We start from the raw sequence: 18,807 nt of genomic DNA on the forward strand, positions 1-18,807 counted from the left end.
GCTGTATATCATATTAAAATCGTGTCTGCTGGTTGATTTATAGTAACCGGTGTTAACAAAATAAAAGTACCCTCAAATTTCTATCCACGGGTTAGATCTTGTGTAGTTTATAAAACATCCTACAAGGGGAAATGCTTTAACCGGTGCCCTTTAGTATCCTCAAGGTACGTCTGGGTATGTCTAGGGTTAGATCTTCTGGTATGTCTTCAGATAGGTTTAGGGTTAGGAAAGAAGTTAGGGCATTTTTAAATAAAAACGATATAATTTTGTTTTATATTTACACGTTGTAATTTTGTTGTGGGATAAAACGCTAAAATTTTTGTTTTTAAAATATTAAATGCTATGATTATGTTTTATATTATTAGTCAGTTTAATCATTTTTATTATTCTGGCAGGAGATAGGAGTGGGTGGTCTCGCACCCACACGGGAAAGAAATGAAAGAGGGGAACTTGTATACCTGTACTCCGCCAACTGCTGATAGCGAAAGATAAATCAATATAATGAAAAAATAACAATGGGTAGTTCAGACAGTGCATATATACCTAACCCTGCTCGGAAAGCTCATGGTGTTCGCAATACCTTGAAACTTGAGACTACGCACACACAAACACGAGGGGCGATCGGTAGTTCAGAGGTTAAAACACTTGTTACCATTGCAGTGAGAGGCTTTGGGTTCAGATCTCGTTTTGGGACACTCGGAATGTGGCACCTGTTTGAAAAGCTTGGGTTATCTCCGGATACTCCGGTTTCCTCCCCCTGCCTCCTTCTCCCTTGTCTGAAATTACCTCAAGGTGGAAGCACTTTACACACACACACAGAGTATGGCCTTCTGAAGCATGGCAGTTATGTCTTTATGTTTGACCTGCACTTCAACCTGCCTGAACACAAGTCATGTAGTCATGGCTGTCATTATATGTTTTTAACTTATTGCTGAAAGCTGTCCATAGAATACTTGTCCCAGTTAGTTGTTATAGTTGTGAATGTATTTTAATTTATCAGGGACTCTGCACAGTGTGGTTTGCCTCTTACAGTCAGTCTTTCGGTTTATTCACATTTCAGATTAACTACTAAAACGAGGCATTAGGCTACAAAGCTTCCGGTTTAGTCACATTCTTTGTTAAGGCTCGCCGAGACTAACAGCGGAGAACTTCACAAGAGGCTAAGCGTTGGTCTCGGCAGACAGACAGCAGTCCATCTATACACGTCTATGATCAAAACATTCAGCAGTCATTCGACAAGTTCAGAGACAAAGCCAATCGGTCTGTAAAGAATGATTTTATTTTTGTGACGAACGTACATTATAACCTTACTGAATGTGCATCACGTGTAACATTCCTTCCTTCCTTCCTTCCACACAAGCTTATCAGGTTTTTTCCGTTGCCTTCCCGCCCACGGACCTCACCAAGCGTGACTCTGACATGATAAAGACTAGAGATAAATACTAAACTGTTCTAATAAATGTTTTTAATGTCCACCATCAGTGACAACTGGCACTTGTCTCTTTTTAGGTCATCATTAGGCATTGTCAATATTTTAGAACGCGTGAACCTGAAAAGAGTGCACGAGCATTTATATCTTCTGTCCAAAACATAAATACACAAAAGGGGGCACTATAGACTTTTATTAATGTAAAAGAAAAGAGACTGTTCACAGAACACAGATAAATAACTAATCAAATGAGTAAACCCTTGATTAATTAGACATTTCAGCAACCGTAGAAATTATAGAGATTACTTGGTCTTGTAATAGTCTTGATCTTTATTATCAAAAGGAAACTCAAAACTCTGGAGAAAGACAAGAAAAGAGTTTGATTTAGAAAGACCCTCTGACACTAATTGCAGACATATAAACCCCTTCTTTTAATTGCAATATATTTTTTATTTTAATCTCATCTCGTTGCCTCTTTAAGTTATAGCACACTTATTCCTATTATAAAAAAAAATAATTTAATCATGTGTTTCTGTATTAAAGGATTATTTAAAGTATATTTGCTTTCTAATTACAGACGCTGAATTTTTCAATATAGTAACCTTAAAATGTTTAATGTACACAGGATTACAGTTATATCTTGGACAGACCCCAGCCTACTGGGTTCATTGAGTTCATTCACAAGTCAGCAGGAAAGGTCATTGTGTAAAAATACACATGGCCTAGAACCTCTCTTTGGTAGATAAACAAAATGATTCTATTTTTATATGGCTTGACCAACTGTCCTTCCTACTTACCCCCTAAACACACCTGGACCGTTGTGTTCTTTATTCTTTATACAAAACTGTACAGCGTTTGTGTTTGCACATACACAGATGTAAGTCTCTCTCTCTCCTCACACACACACATATATAAACACATGCACACGCAGCTATAAATGCATTCATAAACATACAAATGTCTATGCTTATGTAAATATATACAATAATTCTCCTAAATTCACTGAGGTCGTTATCAAAGACCATCATCGACTAGCACATTGTCCAAGCCAGTTGTCTGCACGCACGTGTCCAGCTCCTGAAACACTTTCTTCAGCCGTCTGTCCAGTGCCAGGAAATGGCTGTCTATCAACACCGGGTGGATGGGGTCGGACCTCAACACCTCCTTCAAGACCCGACTGAGAACACCGTCCCGCAGCAGCTGCAAGCTGTTCCACGTGGACATCCTCAACCTGCAAGGTGAGCAGAAATATTCAGATGCTGGAGCTCGAGAAGTCCATCTTCATCTTTATTGTAACCTTACCAAGTGACCCTTTCACCTAAAAGCCAAATATTCGATCCTCCACCCTCACCCCACGCCCTACCCCAACTGCCTCTGCTACCATCCGCCATCATCGGGATTTCACCCCGTTCCACTTCCCTTCCCACCCAGTCTTTTCACGCTCTGATGAGTTCTGAATCGTCTCTCGCGCGTGCAGGTGGCTTCACAACAGCTGTGCCCTCGACTAGAGACTGACTGATCCACATTGCTTGTCTCGAAATGATGTCAGTAAAGCTTTACTGTCAGTTCCAAATAAATGCATTCACAAATTACCAAAAACAGATCGAGATTTGGGGCTTTAAAGAGAACTTTCGTCGCAGACATTACAAAAACATGGCAACTGTGCTCTTTCAGCCGTGTAATACACGATTCAACGAGAAAACTCCAGACGCCCAGCCCTGTGGACAGATGTCACATACCGAGAGTGTCCCAAGTCGAGATCTGAACCCTGAGCCTCTCACTGCAGTGGTGAAAAGCGAGTGTCTTAACACTAAACTCTTCTGAATCTTAGATGATTAAATTAAACTGGTTTAAAACAAAAAACAAAAAATGACCGAACACGTGACCCCAACTGTAGGGCCCAAAACTCTACCAGAAACTCTGCCACATGTTCCTGTGCTGTGCTGAGCTTCTTTGTTTCGAAGTACAATATAATGCAATATAAATGATCGCAGAGGGCAATTAGAAGGCAGGTCAAACTGTCATAATAAACAACCAGTAATACTCGTATAGCACAGCATCAATACCATCACACACTCATACCAGCCACTCAGATAATCCCCCATCAGACGCTCGTATATCACAGGAGGCTCCCGGTAGTGGAGTGGTTCAGATATTTGCTTGTCACCACTGCAGTGAGGGGCTCTGTGTTCAGATCTCGTCTCGGGAAAATCTCTGTTTGTGACACTTGTTCGTAAGGCCAGTTTTTTGTTTTATTTTGTTTTGTTTTGTTTTGTTTCGTTTTGTTTTGTTTTGTTTTGCTTTGTTTTGTTTTGTTTTGTTTTCACCTTCCTCTTCATCATCCCTCTCTCCAGCAATGCGATATCACTTCAAGGTGGAAGCACTTTCCCAGTAAACCAACCAACAAAAATATTATCACAGTTGAGACCCAAATACAATCAAAACTTATTTAAGACACGCCGTGAAACTATACTATATAAGACAACCTCCTGTTTGTCCTGCTCGCAAGCACTAAGAACAGACGAACCAACGTGCTGGCAAGACTCTTCTGACAGGATATACGTATCATTAACATACCTGTGGCGGTTTTTTGACGATTTCCTCTGTAAGGACATGCTTATCATTTTTAAAACTGTAGTAGTTAAAAGACGCGCAAACAGAAGGGACCTGATGTACCTACATGCAGCAGTCTTGTAATGGAGCGAGGATGGCGACTTCATCATAATAAGGGTTGCCGAAACTGAAACATAACAACCATTGTTAGCTTCGTGCTTGAAACTGGATGAGGTGGGATGAGGTGGGGTGAGGTACCTGAATTTGTAATATTTCTTACATCATTTGGGGATTGAGGTGTTAAGAGACCCCGCTATTCCCAGGACCAATATTTTGTGAAGATGGCGCCCACTTCTTCTTCCTTCACTGCTTTATCTTTCCTCTGTTCTCTGTGCAGTCAGATAAATATCCCGACAGCGGGGTCGACTGAGAAAATCTGTTGCGCAACACAAGTATCGAACCGGCTTGCCACTAGGTTTGGACGCCAGTGCTTTATCTACTCCGCTACCCACTTCCCCGTATGTACACATGCATACACATGAGTGTTTACATACATGCAAGGATACCATGATACGTGCACACAGCATGCCCAGATAAACGCATAATAAATAACTACTGCGTACATAATATTCAGACATGCATACACATTTATTACAATTTCCTTCCACCTAAAAAAAGGGGACAATACCCAGCCCATGTTTTACATAATACTGCAAACCAGTCAGGTAACTCATCGATATTAGCAGTTATGAGGACGGTGTGCGTGTGTCTATCTATCTATCTATTCCTCTTTGTGCATCAGGTTGCACATAAGGCCTCAACCAGAGTCCGCCACCGATGTCGATCGGCTGAAACACGCTCTAGGTGACCCCATGTCCAGCCCTTTCCTTTCATCTCCCTTTCCACTGTTCTTCTCCAAGTTTCCTTTGGGCGGCCTCGTTTTCTTCGGCCGTCTGGAGTCCATCGTAGGGCGACTCTGGAAAGGTCTGCTGTCTGCTGGCGGTGTGCGTGTGTATGGGAGGGTATTGGTGTTTTACGCCGAGCAACAACTAAGGTTACATTACAGCAAGGCAGCCAGCCCTGTAAACAGATGTCACATGCAGAGAAAGAACACCGTGCCCGACACGAGAGCCGAACCAAGGACAGCCAACTTTCACTGTATTGGTGACGGGCGCTAACTGCTGAGACACCGAACCGGTAGTAATGATGGCTACAGTGGCAGTGATGACATTTTGTTGTTGTTGTTGTTGTTGTTGTTGTTGTTGTTGTTGTTGTTGTTGTTGTTGTTGTTGTTGTTGTTGTTGCAAACCTTTTGCCGTTGTCCAACATAACCAGCATTCCAGTATCGGTGTCATTGGTGAACTCGACGTGATGACGGTCGTTGTTTCCAGTGAGGAAGTCGAAGACGGCCGTGTCCATGATGTCCAGCAGCAGGAATCGATGACGTCTGTACACGTCTAGTCGGCGGAGTACGTCACAGTACGTCTTGTGCGAACTGTTTTCAGATTCGTTGAACCTAGAGGAGATGAAGTAAAAGCTTATCTTTCTGGGTGACACTGCGTTAGACACGTGGGTTAGTCCATGCGTACTCCAACAGTCAGGGTTAAGGTCAGTGTCTAGGTCACATGGGACGTGCTCACACATTCCAACACTGTGCGTGACGTATTCACACATTCCAACATCAACAAGGACCAGCATCATGTGTGACGTACTAGCACATGGTGGCGCTAAGCCTGTGGGTGACGTATTCATTCCAGAACCTACCAGCCCCAACAAGTACTCACACAGTCCAGAACCGTCCAGTGTTCAGGTCCTTTGACAGGTTTGTTAACGTTTGTCACGTGACCACACAAACCAATAACATCTGACTCCCTCCAGTTTCCGTCACTTACTTGTTTAGGATAGCTGTCTTGAAGTCTAGCCTCCAGGGATGACGAACCTTGCTGAGAGTTATCTCAGGTGGCAGCCACAGAATTACCACCCCTTCCAGCAGCTTTTGATTCGTACAAACACCAGATAGTTCGGTACAGTGGCGACACGCACCGTAGAAACAATCTCTGCCATCTAAGGCGAAAAAAAAAACAAACACAAAACTCTCAGTACATGGTTTTTAATTTCAGGGACTTGCAAAAGAGTGCATTCGTTTTTATTAACAGATTTAGAAAAGGTATGGCTTCTCTGTTATCCTCAACTAATACTTGCTGTTTACAACCTGACTCAAAAATTTTAAAAAATTCCTTAAATCATTATTAATTAAATCGAATGAATTCTTTTAATTGGACTATTGAGCCTACAGCTGGTACAACACCCCCGCTCTTCATTGAAATGCCACGAAAAGTCCAAAGTTCTGCCCCAGGGTGAAAAAAATTGAGTTTGAGTGACAATGATGTCTGCCTGTACAACCTTATGCCTGGGGATGCTCACACAGTAATTTCATTGAATTATCCAAGCAATTCAACAACATGGGCTGGGATTTGATTTGACATACTTCATCCGAAGTTCGACAGCGAGAGATAATAATCGTGGAAGCACGCGGCTTCCACCATGCCAAATGAATCATTTCAAACAGAACAATCAATGAGATGGCAATCACCTGCTGATGTACACATGTAATCGGTGATTAACGACATGAACCGAAAAAATATTGCGATCCGCTAAACTGAGCTGTTCCCCCAATGTTTACCACAAAATTTACAAATGAATCATAACTGTTTTCAAAGTTTTAGTACACGATTTTAAACAAACAATAACAACATCCAGCTGGCAATGTCCTGTGCTGTGTGAGTTCACTAAAAGTTGTTCTTAACCTGACTAGACTATGAACAAAAGCTTAAACAGATATAAAAAAAATTGCCACATTTAATCAAACGTTTGTCTGTATTCTCTCAGCTGATGACTTGATATTAATTATCTTCAAAGAAAATGCAAAAATCGAGAAAACTTATTGTACTTTAAGTGTAATTAATGTTTTTTCTCGCTGAAACTGAATGCGAGATCTTTATACATTATTTGCAGGCCATACCTGTTGACAACATTTCGCCATAGTCTAATGACATCTCATCTCAAGAATCTCAGGAAGGGTTCAATACTTAACTGACCTTTGACATAGAAAGTCTCCATAAGCGACTGGGTCGCCACTGGTATGACCTCGCCACGAAGATTGAGCAAGCGGCCAACAGCTAAGGGAACCCTTCGGATATTTAAAATCCTAAGGAAATGACAAAACACCGGTTCGAATTTATCATTTTTTGTGCCAAGTCATACAGTTTAACACCTTTTAGTTTTGTTGGCGTTAACGTATGGGAAATCAGTGAAGGTCTTTAAGGTATGAAAAGAAAGAAAGAAGAAAGGAAAAGAGGAAAGAAAGAAAGAAGCCAGTTGATAAAAACCCACCTTGAAAGGTGAAAAGACGCAATTTCAGCATTGTGTCTGTCCCTGCCTAGTTTACCTGCAAGTGCTAAAAAAGTGCTCCTTTCATAACTGCAATCATATTGTACGATCGTGAGGTAAAATGTTGCCGAACTTTAGGTCAACTACATTTTATTTGAATGTTGTTTTATAATTTATTTGTGCGTTGAAATTTAAATTCCTCCCTCTCACTACTACCCGAAAACAATGCAGCACACTCCCATAAACAGATCGAAATAAATATTCGATCTGTGCTTCGCTCTCTGCACACATGTAAATATAAATATAATAATCTTACAACATCGGCTTGAAGACCACCATCTGTTGACCCTCCAACTCCAAGGTGAGCTTTAGCTGTGTGCCTGCGGTGTTGATGTTTGCCTGAGTGACTTCTCCCTTAGCCAAGGCGCCAAGAATGGCCCCTAAGGGACAATCATAAAGTTAGCTTGTCCTTCTTGCAATGATGATAATGATGGTGATGAGGAGGAGGAGGAGAAGAAGAAGAAGGAGGAGGATAAAAAGAAGCTAAACGAGAAAAAAAAAACAAAGAAAAAAAAGAAAAACAATTTATGAAATCAAGAAAAACAATGAACAAGACAAAGTACAGCTTACCAAGACGCGGGGCGAAGTCGGGTATGATCTGGCGAGATGTCACCCAGGCGGAGGCGGTCTGCCAGGGTGACAGCGCTCCAACGAGCGAGCGGTTGAGATCCACCCGGTGTTTCTGGACAAGACGCTCGACTTTCAGTTCAAGTGTGGGAACGATCGTCTCCTTGTCCTCCGTGGTCTCCTTCGCCCACGGGGAAGCTGGACTTGTGTGGAGGGCGGTGTCCGAGAGGCTAAAGCAGAACATGATCACCGCCACGGCAACTGCAACCAGAAGTCGCAGCCGGTGCTTGACGAGTCCGGGAATGTATGCACGTTTCCATGACGATGTATGCCTGGATGGTTCGTGTGCTTCGCGCAGTGGTCGGACGGAAGCAGGGATGGGCGACCATCCATCGGGCTGAAGACGGAAGAAAGAACCTTAAATGACATTTTATTTGCTGAGAGTACTGCTAACGAAAATTTATTTAAAGGTCTGGTAGGTTGCAATTTGTGTAACTTGGTAAAGCTTAGTCCATGATATTGTTTTCCAAAGTCTTGACGAAAACTCAGTTTTAGAAAAACCAGTCTACCAAGCATCTCCATGCACAGAAAGTACATTAGAGTTATTGTAATAATATCTTGAATTATACTGATATAATTATGTAGGATTATACGCAATTGCATTATGACAGATATATATGTTATCGTAAAATCCCTTTCTATGTTGTCCAGTGACATAAGCAATTAAATCAATCCTTTGTTCGTTTTCTTAATCTGCTATGAAAAGAGAAAGAGAAAAAAAAAGGGGAAGAGAAGACTAAAAGAACTCACACCCACACACACACGTTGATGACAATAGACTATTTGAATTATTCAGAATAATTATTACACAATCAATGCCAGCACATCCAACCGCAACAATATAATAATTCTATTTAACATAAGAACTTTTTAAAACATGACACCCGACTTATAATTTCTAAATACAAATATTATTTGCGAAAGCGAGAACTCACTGTAAAGTTGTGGCCGTGATCGTGATATTGGTTAATTAGTTGCCCTGTAGGGAAGATGTCCGACTCTTCATCCATTCCGTGCTCTTAATTAACAGTTTTGTCTGTCGGAGCAGGCTGCTTAAATACCAGCCGGTGTAAGCTGATTGTGTTATCCCCTCGAATTTCTGCTCACCGGTAAACTCTGGTGTACTGTGCGAAACCACTGACCTATATAGGTGGATTGCTGTCTGTGTGTCGAGCCATCGAGACCAACGTTTAGCCTCTTGCAAAGTTCTCCACTGTTACGAGCATAAACAAAGAATGGGACTAAACCGGAAGCTTTGTACACACCTGCGTCGTTTTAGTAGTTAACTGGAAAAAATCGTCTGCCAGCAGTCCAGTAATACAAGTTCGTGGTTGGTGAAACTACCCTTATCGTGTAACCTATTCATTTCCACCTCCTCGAGCATCTGTAGGACACATCTGGAATATTCTAAAACTGCTCCTGTGACAGTGGAAAATCATCCTCATATATCGGTCTAGTGCAGGGATGGACAACCTACGGCCCGCGGGCCATATCCGGCCCGTGAAACTTCTGCCCACTGTGCAGGAAATCGGCATGTTAGTAATAAAAGAAGACATAAAAAAACGAAAAAAAAAAGGGAAGAAGAAGTATTTATCCCCACGTAGGGGCGTCTCTCAATCTTTTTTTTCGATGGACAAACATTTCGATTCAGTTCTCCGACTTGGTGTCTCTACGATGAGGCCGGACATTCAGAAGTTGGTTTCGGGTAAACAACTTCAAATATCTCACTAATTACTACATAATTAATGGTAAGTACAACTTGTTTCTAATAAAAAATGGTATCTGCTCTAATTTTTTTTTTCCTTTTTGTATTTTTGCGGTGAAGTGGCCCGCGACACGGCTGTCCGAAATGGATATGGCCCGCGGCACGGCTGTCCGAAATGGATATGGCCCGCGACACGGCTGTCCCAAATGGATATGGCCCGCGACACGGCTGTCCCAAATGGATATGGCCCGCGACACGGCTGTCCCAAATGGATATGGCCCGCGACACGGCTGTCCCAAATGGATATGGCCCGCGACACGGCTGTCCCAAATGGATATGGCCCGCAGGCCGAAAAAGGTTGTGCATCACTGGTCTAGTGGTAGGAAGTACCACGTGTTGACACTTCATGTTAAGCTGCCACGTTTGAACTCTGACCCTGTTCTGGGTCGATTGGTTGCAGCTGTAGGGGTATGATAAGTCAGAGACACTAAAGAACAAGGATGCCATCCCTCGCGCGGGAACAGATCTCTTGCGACGCGCATGCGCTGGACTAAGTCATTGCTTTGCCTTTTCCGGTTTTGCTTTGCACAGTGCGTCGCAGAGCTACTGTCGATATTATTTTGAGATGCCAGGCACTAGCTATGCGATTCCAGGATGCCCTGCATGGAAAAGTCGACACAAAGGTTTATTATTTTTTCCACATACGAAAACTAGACAATCAAGACTGGGGGAAAAAAATCTGAGAGCTGTGAATCGTTGTGATTCTATCTTGAAAGAGCGACCATTTGCTCCAGACATTTCAAACCCGAGTGTTATATTGAAAGTTAGCCACCACGTGGGAGAAATGTAGGGTTTTATATTTTAGGACAGTGATGCACAACCTTTTTCGGCCTGCGGGCCATATTCCCTTCCGACACGCGTGTCGCGGGCCGCTTCACCGCAAAAATTACAAAAACAAAAAAAAATAGAACATACCATTTTTATTAGAAAAAAGTTGTACTTAGTGGGATATTTGAAGCTGCTTTTCCGAAACCAGCTTCTGAATGTCTGGCTGCATCGAAGAAACACCAAGTCTGAGCACTGAATCGAAATGTTCGTCTGCGAGGCGATGACGTAAGAGGGGTTTCGTCCGTTTCATCACTGAAAACGTTTGTTCACACACATAAGTACTTGTAAACATCGTGATCATCCTTAACGCTTGTTTTCGGAGATTTGGAAAAGTTTCTGCAGGCAACACTGCGTAGAAAGCAATTGTCTGCATCTCTCGAAATTTGTCAAGTAGGGATGTCTGGCTTTGCAAGTCGATCAGTTCCAGTTGCAGGTCTGTCGGGGCACTTGACACATCTGCCGCAAATGGATTTTCGAAGAGACGTATTTCATCCTTCAAATCATGAAAATCCTGAAATCTTTCACTGAAATTATCCTTCAAGAGCCCCAAAAGTTCTATCATTCTTTCTTTGGGGAAAGACATATGTTGCTGCTGATCCTGACGTAGAGATGTACACGTTGGGAAGTGGACAAGCTCCATCCTTCCCGCCTGCTGAATGAAGAGTAGTAATTTCGCTTGGAATGCTGTTATGTCCGCATACACATGCGAAATCAACTTGTCTTTCCCTTGTAGTTTGGTGTTGAGTTCATTCAGATGTGACCTGATGTCGCATAAAATCGCCAAATCCCACAGCCACGAGGGGTCGTTCAGCTGAGGCACTTGCTTTGATTTCTCCGTCATAAAAATTTCAATCTCATGTCTCAAATCAAAAAACCGTTTAAGTACCTTTCCTCGGCTTAACCAGCAGACTTCACTGTGAAAGAGAACGTCTTCATATTCGCATTCTATTTTTGTCAAAAATTCCTTGAAAGTTCTGTGGTTCAACGCCTGTGATCTGATGAAATTTACAGTGCTGACCACAATCTTCATCACATGGTCCAGATTCAACACCTTGCCACAGAGATTTTGTTGGTGAATAATGCAATGAAGCCGCAGAGGCTCGGTTGCATTAGACTCGACGACTTTTCTAATAACCCTTGATGCCAGTCCGCTGTGGCATCCAACCATACTTCTGGCACCATCGGTAGTCACTCCCACTAATTTTTCCCAAGGAAGAGCAAGACCCTCTATTACGGCTGAAACTTCTTTGAACAGGTCTTCGCCAGTGGTGTTCCCGTGCATGCCCCTCATGGCCGCTAACTCTTCTGTAAGTTCAAAATCGTTGTTTGTACCGCGAATAAATACCAAGAGTTGAGCGGTGTCGGATGAGTCGGTTGACTCGTCAGCAGCAATAGAAAACATTTCGAAACGTGCTGCTTTGTCCCTTAGTTTTGACTGGAGATGTTTCCCCATATCTTCCACTCGCCGTGCAATTGTCGTGCGAGAAAGGCTGACGGCTTCAACTGCATTCTTCTTTTCAGGACACATGTCCTCCACCACTGCTAGCAAGCACTTTTTGACGCATTCACCGTCGGAAAATGGCTTCACTTCTCTGCTCAAAATGTGAGCAACTCGGTAGCAATATACAGTGAAACCGTACTAGTGTGCTAGCAGTTCAGAGATAAAAGAGAGCGATCGAGCAGACGACACTGCAATGACCAAATGGTCATCAAGAGTAACATCATGTTTATTATTACCAAATTTTATTTTTTGACATTGAATTGTTATTTCCCCTTCTGGGGAGCGGGTCGCAGGTCGACCCGTGAGAAAGGTGTGGACACGCACGTGCCACAACGAGACGGTCGACGTTCAGTTGAATTCCGAAGTCCTCGGGGGGAGGATAAAAATCGGATTTCCAATCAGAGAAGGATTTTAGGTTCAAATGCCAGTGATGACAGCTAACCTATTAACCTGATGTCACTAACGTTGACAACAGTATAGTCTGGCTTTCAGTGATATTCGGGTTGAGCAGAATAGCATGCAAATTAAATAGCTTTTAATGTAGATAACTGCAAATTTTTTAAGACTTTTCATAAAAATATTACACATATTTTGTTAAAAATGTTTTACCATATTTTTTACATTATTTGTCACTAGGAAAACAGAAGAAACATCGTAATTAAAACGGTACTTCTCTTTTCTGAGCATAAACAAGGGAAACAACCCTGCCCTCAGTAGCTCTAGTACTTCTTAACTAGACACAAACGAGAACTTTTAGGAAAGCTAGGCTGTCACCTAGGGCGCAGTCTATAGCTGTACTAAGCTGGTTGTCTTTGGCATGGCGCTCCTTGATCGTGGGTCGTGCAGATGGTGGGACTTGAGGGTTCAGAGGAGCTCGGGTTGTCTCCATGGAACGTATGTGGTCGTGTGGGTCAGGGTGGCGCGGTCGTTGTCTGCATTGGACTTATCGGTCACCTTCTGATTTGCTTCTTTGCTCTAGGCCAGTCTAGGGGATGTGCTCGTGAAGTTCTGTAGGCACACCTTGAACTTTTAGTGTGTGTGTGTATACCTTTTTTTTTTTTAATAAAGTTTGCTAAATAGTCAGCATTCGCCTACGGCATACCACGTTGAACACACCGGTTCTCGTCCGATCACCGAAGTTAACCAATGTCGAGCCCGGTTAGTACTTGGATGGGTGACCGCCTGCGAACACAGGGTGCTGTAGGCAATTTTTACCATTCTGTATCATACTTCTACATCATAGGCTGCATTTGCTTGTCAGCTAGGTATACGTTTTGCCGTAATGAGAATAACATGCCTGCCACTTGTTTTTGTTGACATTAGCGGGTGAAGGAGCTTCCGATTCTTTCTCAGCCAGGTCCGTCTCTGGCACAGGTGACGTTAAACAAGAATATAAGAATAACAAATATTCTAGGTTACGACCTGTTTGCGAAGACGATGATAAGACAATGCAAAGACGTGTACAAGACATTTATTTAGTCACTTTTGCAAGGAATAGCGTGAACGCTGTCCGCCTTACTAATAAATTACACACTCGTCACCCACATTTGGGATGATCGCAAGGGTCAACCCGCCCGAAGTGCAGGCCTCGTCCAAGGTTGTTTATTTTTATTATTATTATTGGTTTTGGTTTTGTTCTTTTCTGGGATTTTGTTGTTGTTGTTTTTTTTTTTGTTTTTTTTTTTGTTTTTTGTTTGTTTTGGTTTGGTTTTTTTTTTCATATTCTTGCAGGAGACCTTAACTGCATCACTAACTCTAAACTAGACAAAATTGGAGGAAACCCACACAAAGGAAAAGCCGGTCAGGCCGAACTATCGAACTATCATATGCGGGGCCGAGAGCCGTAAGAACACTTACTTTTTAATCGTGAGGCTGTTTGCCTCAGAGGGGTCCGAACCGGTGATGTGCTATTCTTGTCATAGAAAGGGCTTATAAAACAAGCAAAATTGATATCAAATCACAAAAAAGTGTCATGATCATGATTTTTTGGAGTTGTTTGTATAAAAACAAAAAAATGAAGCAAATGGCAATCAAAGGAAGAGAAGCACTAACGATATCTTTCTTGGGACTGATTTTCGTTTTATGAAAGCACTGTCAGAAGCATCTGCTTCTCATTTCAATGTATCTTCTGCCTTTTGGAGGATGCAGACACTTCTCCGGTGCTGCCACAAAAAAAAAAAAAAAAAAAATAGAGAGACATGTCATTACACCATACAGAGGCAGCCTTGGCAGTACGCGGGTCCCTGCGGGGCAGAGAGCCACAAGTGTAGACTATATACTGTACAGGGACATGTGTTTTAAATAATAATAGATGTTCATGTATAAAGTAATAATGTATATAATAATGTTCATGCATACAGTCAAACCGTACTAGTGTGCTAGCAGTTCAGAGATAAAAGAGAGCGATCGAGCAGACGACAGTGCAATGACCAAATGGTCATCAAGAGTAACATCATGTTTATTATTACCAAGTTTTATTATTTGACATTGAATTGTTTTTTCCCCTTCTGGGGAGCGGGTCGCAGGTCGACCCGTGAGCTAACCTTGAAACCTGATGTCACTAACGTTGACAACAGTATAGTCTGGCTTTCCGTGATATTCGGGTTGAGCAGAATAGCATGCAAATTAAATAGCTTTTAATGTAGAAAACTGCAAATTTTTTAAGACTTTTCATAAAAATATTACACATATTTTGTTAAAAATGTTTGACCATATTTTTTACATTATTTTTCACTTGGAAAACAGAAGAAACATCGTAATTAAAACGGTACTTATCTTTTCTGAGCATAAACAAGGGAAACAACCCTGCCCTCAGCAGCTTTAGTACTTCTTAACTAGACAAAAACAAGAACTTTTAGGAAAGCTAGGCTGTCACCTAGGGCGCAGTCTATAGCTGTACTAAGCTGATTGTCTTTGGCATGGCGCTCCTTGATCGTGGGTCTTGCAGATGGTGGGACTTGAGGGTTCAGAGGAGCTCGGGTTCTCTCCATGGACCGTATGTGGTCGTGTGGGTCAGGGTGGCGCGGTTGTTGTCTGCATTGGACTTACCGGTCACCTTCTGATTTGTTTCTTTGCTCTAGGCCAGTCTAAGGCAGTGATGCCCAACCTTTTTCGGCCTGCGGGCCATATCCATTTCGGACAGCCGTGTCGCGGGCCACTTCACCGCAAAAATACAAAAAGGAAAAAAAAAATAGAGCAGATACCATTTTTTATTAGAAACAAGTTGTACTTACCATTAATTATATATTAATTGTTGGGATATTATAAGTTGTTTTCCCGAAACCAACTTCTGAATGTCCGGCCTCATCGTAGAGACACAAAGTCGGAGCACTGAATCGAAATATTCGTTCATCGAAAAAAAAAAAAGATTGGGAAACGCCCCTACGTGGGGATAAATACTTCTTCTTCCTTTTTTTTATTTTTTCGTTTTTTTAAGGTCTTCATTTATTACTAACATGCCGATTTCCTGCACTGTGGGCAGAAGTTTCGCGGGCCGGATGGCACCGCGTCGCGGGCCGGATATGGCCCGCGGGCCGTAGGTTGTGCATCCCTGTTTTAGGATAATCGACTTTTCCAGTGGTTGTAAGTATTGCTGTTCCAGATCAAAAGATTTATAGTCGTAAAAATAATCGAACTATTAATCACATGGTATAAGCACGAACTTGTATTACTGGACTGCTGGCAGACGATTTTTTTTTTTTTTTTAGTTAACAACTAAAACGAGGCAAATGTAGACAAAGCTTTTATTCACAATTCATATTAACTACTAAAACGAGGCAGGCTTGTAATAAGCTTCCGGTTCTTTGTTTATGCTAGCCGATACTAACAGCGGAGAATTTCGCTAGAAGCTAAGCGCTGGTCTTGGCAGACAGCACTCCACCTATTCACATCCATGGTATAATCAACATTTATCCAGCACTGATTTATAACCACGACATTGACACATTAAGTATAATGTATCTCTTAAAGCAGAAAATAACAGCAACGTGAAGTTGGGATGTGGTTTTAACACTATAACATTATGACCAATTTTAATCTTGCACAAATGTAAATAAAGGAGATGATACAAAATTAATCAAAATACAAGGATATATATATATATTATGTCAAGTCAGTATCTATTAATTTTGTGATGACAATTTTAATGGATTTAGGGATTTATGTTGTCGCCCCAAGCCATTCCTTCATCTTTCTCTCAATACTTCCCTCAATCCAAACATCCCTGGCTGCCTTCATCCCTTTCCTGATATCGCTGTTGACCGTCCGATATTCGGCTGATCCTTCAGGGTTGTTTTTTTTCTACCTCTTCATGGCCCACCTTCGGTCACAAAGGTTTATAATGTCTTTCATGACCAAGGGTTGGGTGGTTTTTTTTTCTTTGGGCGCCCTCTTCGGCTGTGGACAGGGGCACCTCTTTGATGTTCCCTGAGAATGTTTCCACGTCACAATCCATTACTTTTAGGGTGGAAATTTTGTTTTTAATCTGGGCCTGAAAGGTTTCGCAGTAGCAGGGTCTCAGAGTTTGTTTAAGTCAAAAAAAATTGGGGAGCTTCACCTTCAGGATGGTTAAGACAAGGGAGTGGCCCCTGTTTATATCTGCACCTAGAACAACCCTCGTCTGGGCTTCGTTGATGCTGGATTTGAAGCGTCTCGGCAGCAACATCTTTTCATGGACCGAATTCTTTGGAGAATACCAGTTCAGCCTCGACATTTTGTGAGGTGGAGGGTGTTGGCAATGGCTAGCCAGAGCGACCTCCAGGAGCCTCCTTTCCATCATTAGTTTGGCACAGACCATAACGGCCAACAGCTCCTGCTTATTGACGACCTTCGATTTCTAACTCCGATTACCACAAAGATTTATTTTTATTATTTCGGGACCGACTTTACAACTTGTTCTAGCTGTTTATACAGTTGTTCACACTCTTTTACTTCGTGATTGTCGTGCGTGAAGATTGGGGTATATACCTGAATAATGGGAATATTGTGGGGCTTAGCAGTGGTGCGAATAGAGATCAGCCTGCTGGAGATGGGGAAACAATACAACTTTATTAACTCACAAGGGCAATTACAGGTAGTGCTCAAATGCTAGCAATATACAAATAGGTATGGAAGAATACCTTTTGACTACAGTGAATAAGTTCTCTCTCCACACACACAACAACAACAGGCACACCTGCCGCACGGCCTTGATGACGACTGCTCCAATCGCTTCTTCATGCAAGAGAAATCCTCCACCATGGTTTTTTGGCTGTTGTTGTTGCTGCTAATGTTTGTTTGTTTGTTTGTTTGTAAGACAAGTACAACTTACAGGTGTATGACAAGGACAACTTACTGGTGTATGACAAGAGAAGGACAAGCACCTTTTACAATAATCAATCAGCTCGAGTTGTTGTGCAACACCGAGTGTGAAATAGCTGCGTAACATCCGAGTGCTGTTTGACCTCACCATGCACTCAGACCACGAACTCATATCCTATCCACGTCCATGCTCAGATATTGAATAGTTATTAAATAATTGCGCAACCACTTCCGTTATTCTTTTGACTATTATTTCGATTACATTACTCCTCATAACTGGAAAACCTTTCGTGGCTACTGTACAGTGGAGGTACACGGTATATATAGATATATGTATTGCGTTATTATCATTATTTTTTTATTAAGATCCACACACACAATTATGCAAGGTATTTAATTAGTGCAATCGATTTGCTTGCGCCCGGACACCCAGACTGTCACGTTCGCGACTCTACTTCCGCCAACTGGAGAGGAGGGGCAGATATGATCCCATGGCTCGAGAACGGGAAGTAGGTGTCCACCTTCCTCCGTCCGACAATCAGCACACCTGCGACCCATCAACAAGTCTACATGAACAGCTCGTGTCCACAGAGCCTACCCTAGATGACGTCATTTGGAACGCGTAACGGACAGAAATGAGCTTGGACTGTTTTACTGCAAATTGAAACAGAAGACACTTGAACTGCTTCCTGCTGACAGTTGCCTTGAGCTGCTTCAGGGGCGGTAGTTATTGGTATGAACTGCTTTTGGGATGTGAATTTTTTTGACTTTAATTGTTGGGTAAAGCTCAGTGCAGGAATATTTACCTGTTAATTCCATTCTCGTGATACCCACCTGCAACCATCAAATGTTCACAAAAAGGTAACACAAATGGTACACGGAGATATTTAGGGTGTGAAGGTCTTAGACAATGGCAGAATGAAGCAATACATTAATTACACATATTTGTTAAAAATTACATTATTTTGACTTTTTTCTGTCTGAAGGGGTGTACTTTGAGAACAGAAAGTGGGAGTTTATTCAACTACTGTTGGGAAAAAGCAGCAATTATTATTTTTATGTTTGCACCCCCTAACTTTAAAGGCCTATAACAGTGCAAAAATGTTTTCAATTGATTGGTTAACATCAGTCCACATCACGGCTATTAATTTTACTTTCTCTTCTATTCTGTCCTTGACATAAAGGCCTACAAGTAATATCTTGCACAGATTCCCCATCTTTCCACCCCAGTATTCCATAGTCCTTTCATAACAGCATATTCATCTCCACCCTCACTCTCAAAATCAACATAAGAAACAAAAAACAAAAACAAACTAGCATTTAACACATTCTTGCAACAAAAATAACTAGACAAAA

The 18,807-nt window shown here is 42.0% G+C and overlaps 1 protein-coding gene and 1 pseudogene across 2 annotated transcripts; one reads left to right on the forward strand and one right to left on the reverse strand.

Moving 5' to 3' along the window:
• Positions 1-2,274: 2,274 nt before the first annotated feature.
• On the reverse strand, positions 2,275-9,108 carry LOC112575478 (glycosaminoglycan xylosylkinase-like). Of its 2 annotated transcripts, XM_025257374.1 has the most exons (9): positions 8,995-9,108; positions 8,003-8,396; positions 7,689-7,812; positions 7,376-7,462; positions 7,081-7,190; positions 5,875-6,046; positions 5,292-5,498; positions 4,110-4,169; positions 2,275-2,660 (listed from the first exon to the last, which is right to left on the reverse strand). In XM_025257374.1, the coding sequence occupies exons 1-9, from the start codon at positions 9,067-9,069 to the stop codon at positions 2,444-2,446; spliced, it is 1,446 nt and encodes a 481-aa protein (XP_025113159.1). In that variant the 5' UTR covers positions 9,070-9,108; the 3' UTR covers positions 2,275-2,443. The 2 variants fall into 2 exon arrangements, with proteins under 2 accessions (XP_025113159.1, XP_025113161.1); XM_025257376.1 differs by lacking the exon at positions 5,292-5,498.
• Positions 9,109-13,242: 4,134 nt separating this feature from the next.
• On the forward strand, positions 13,243-13,360 carry LOC112576390 (annotated as a pseudogene).
• Positions 13,361-18,807: the final 5,447 nt, after the last annotated feature.

Source organism: Pomacea canaliculata, linkage group LG11, assembly GCF_003073045.1.
Source record: "Pomacea canaliculata isolate SZHN2017 linkage group LG11, ASM307304v1, whole genome shotgun sequence".
NCBI lineage: Eukaryota > Metazoa > Mollusca > Gastropoda > Architaenioglossa > Ampullariidae > Pomacea > Pomacea canaliculata.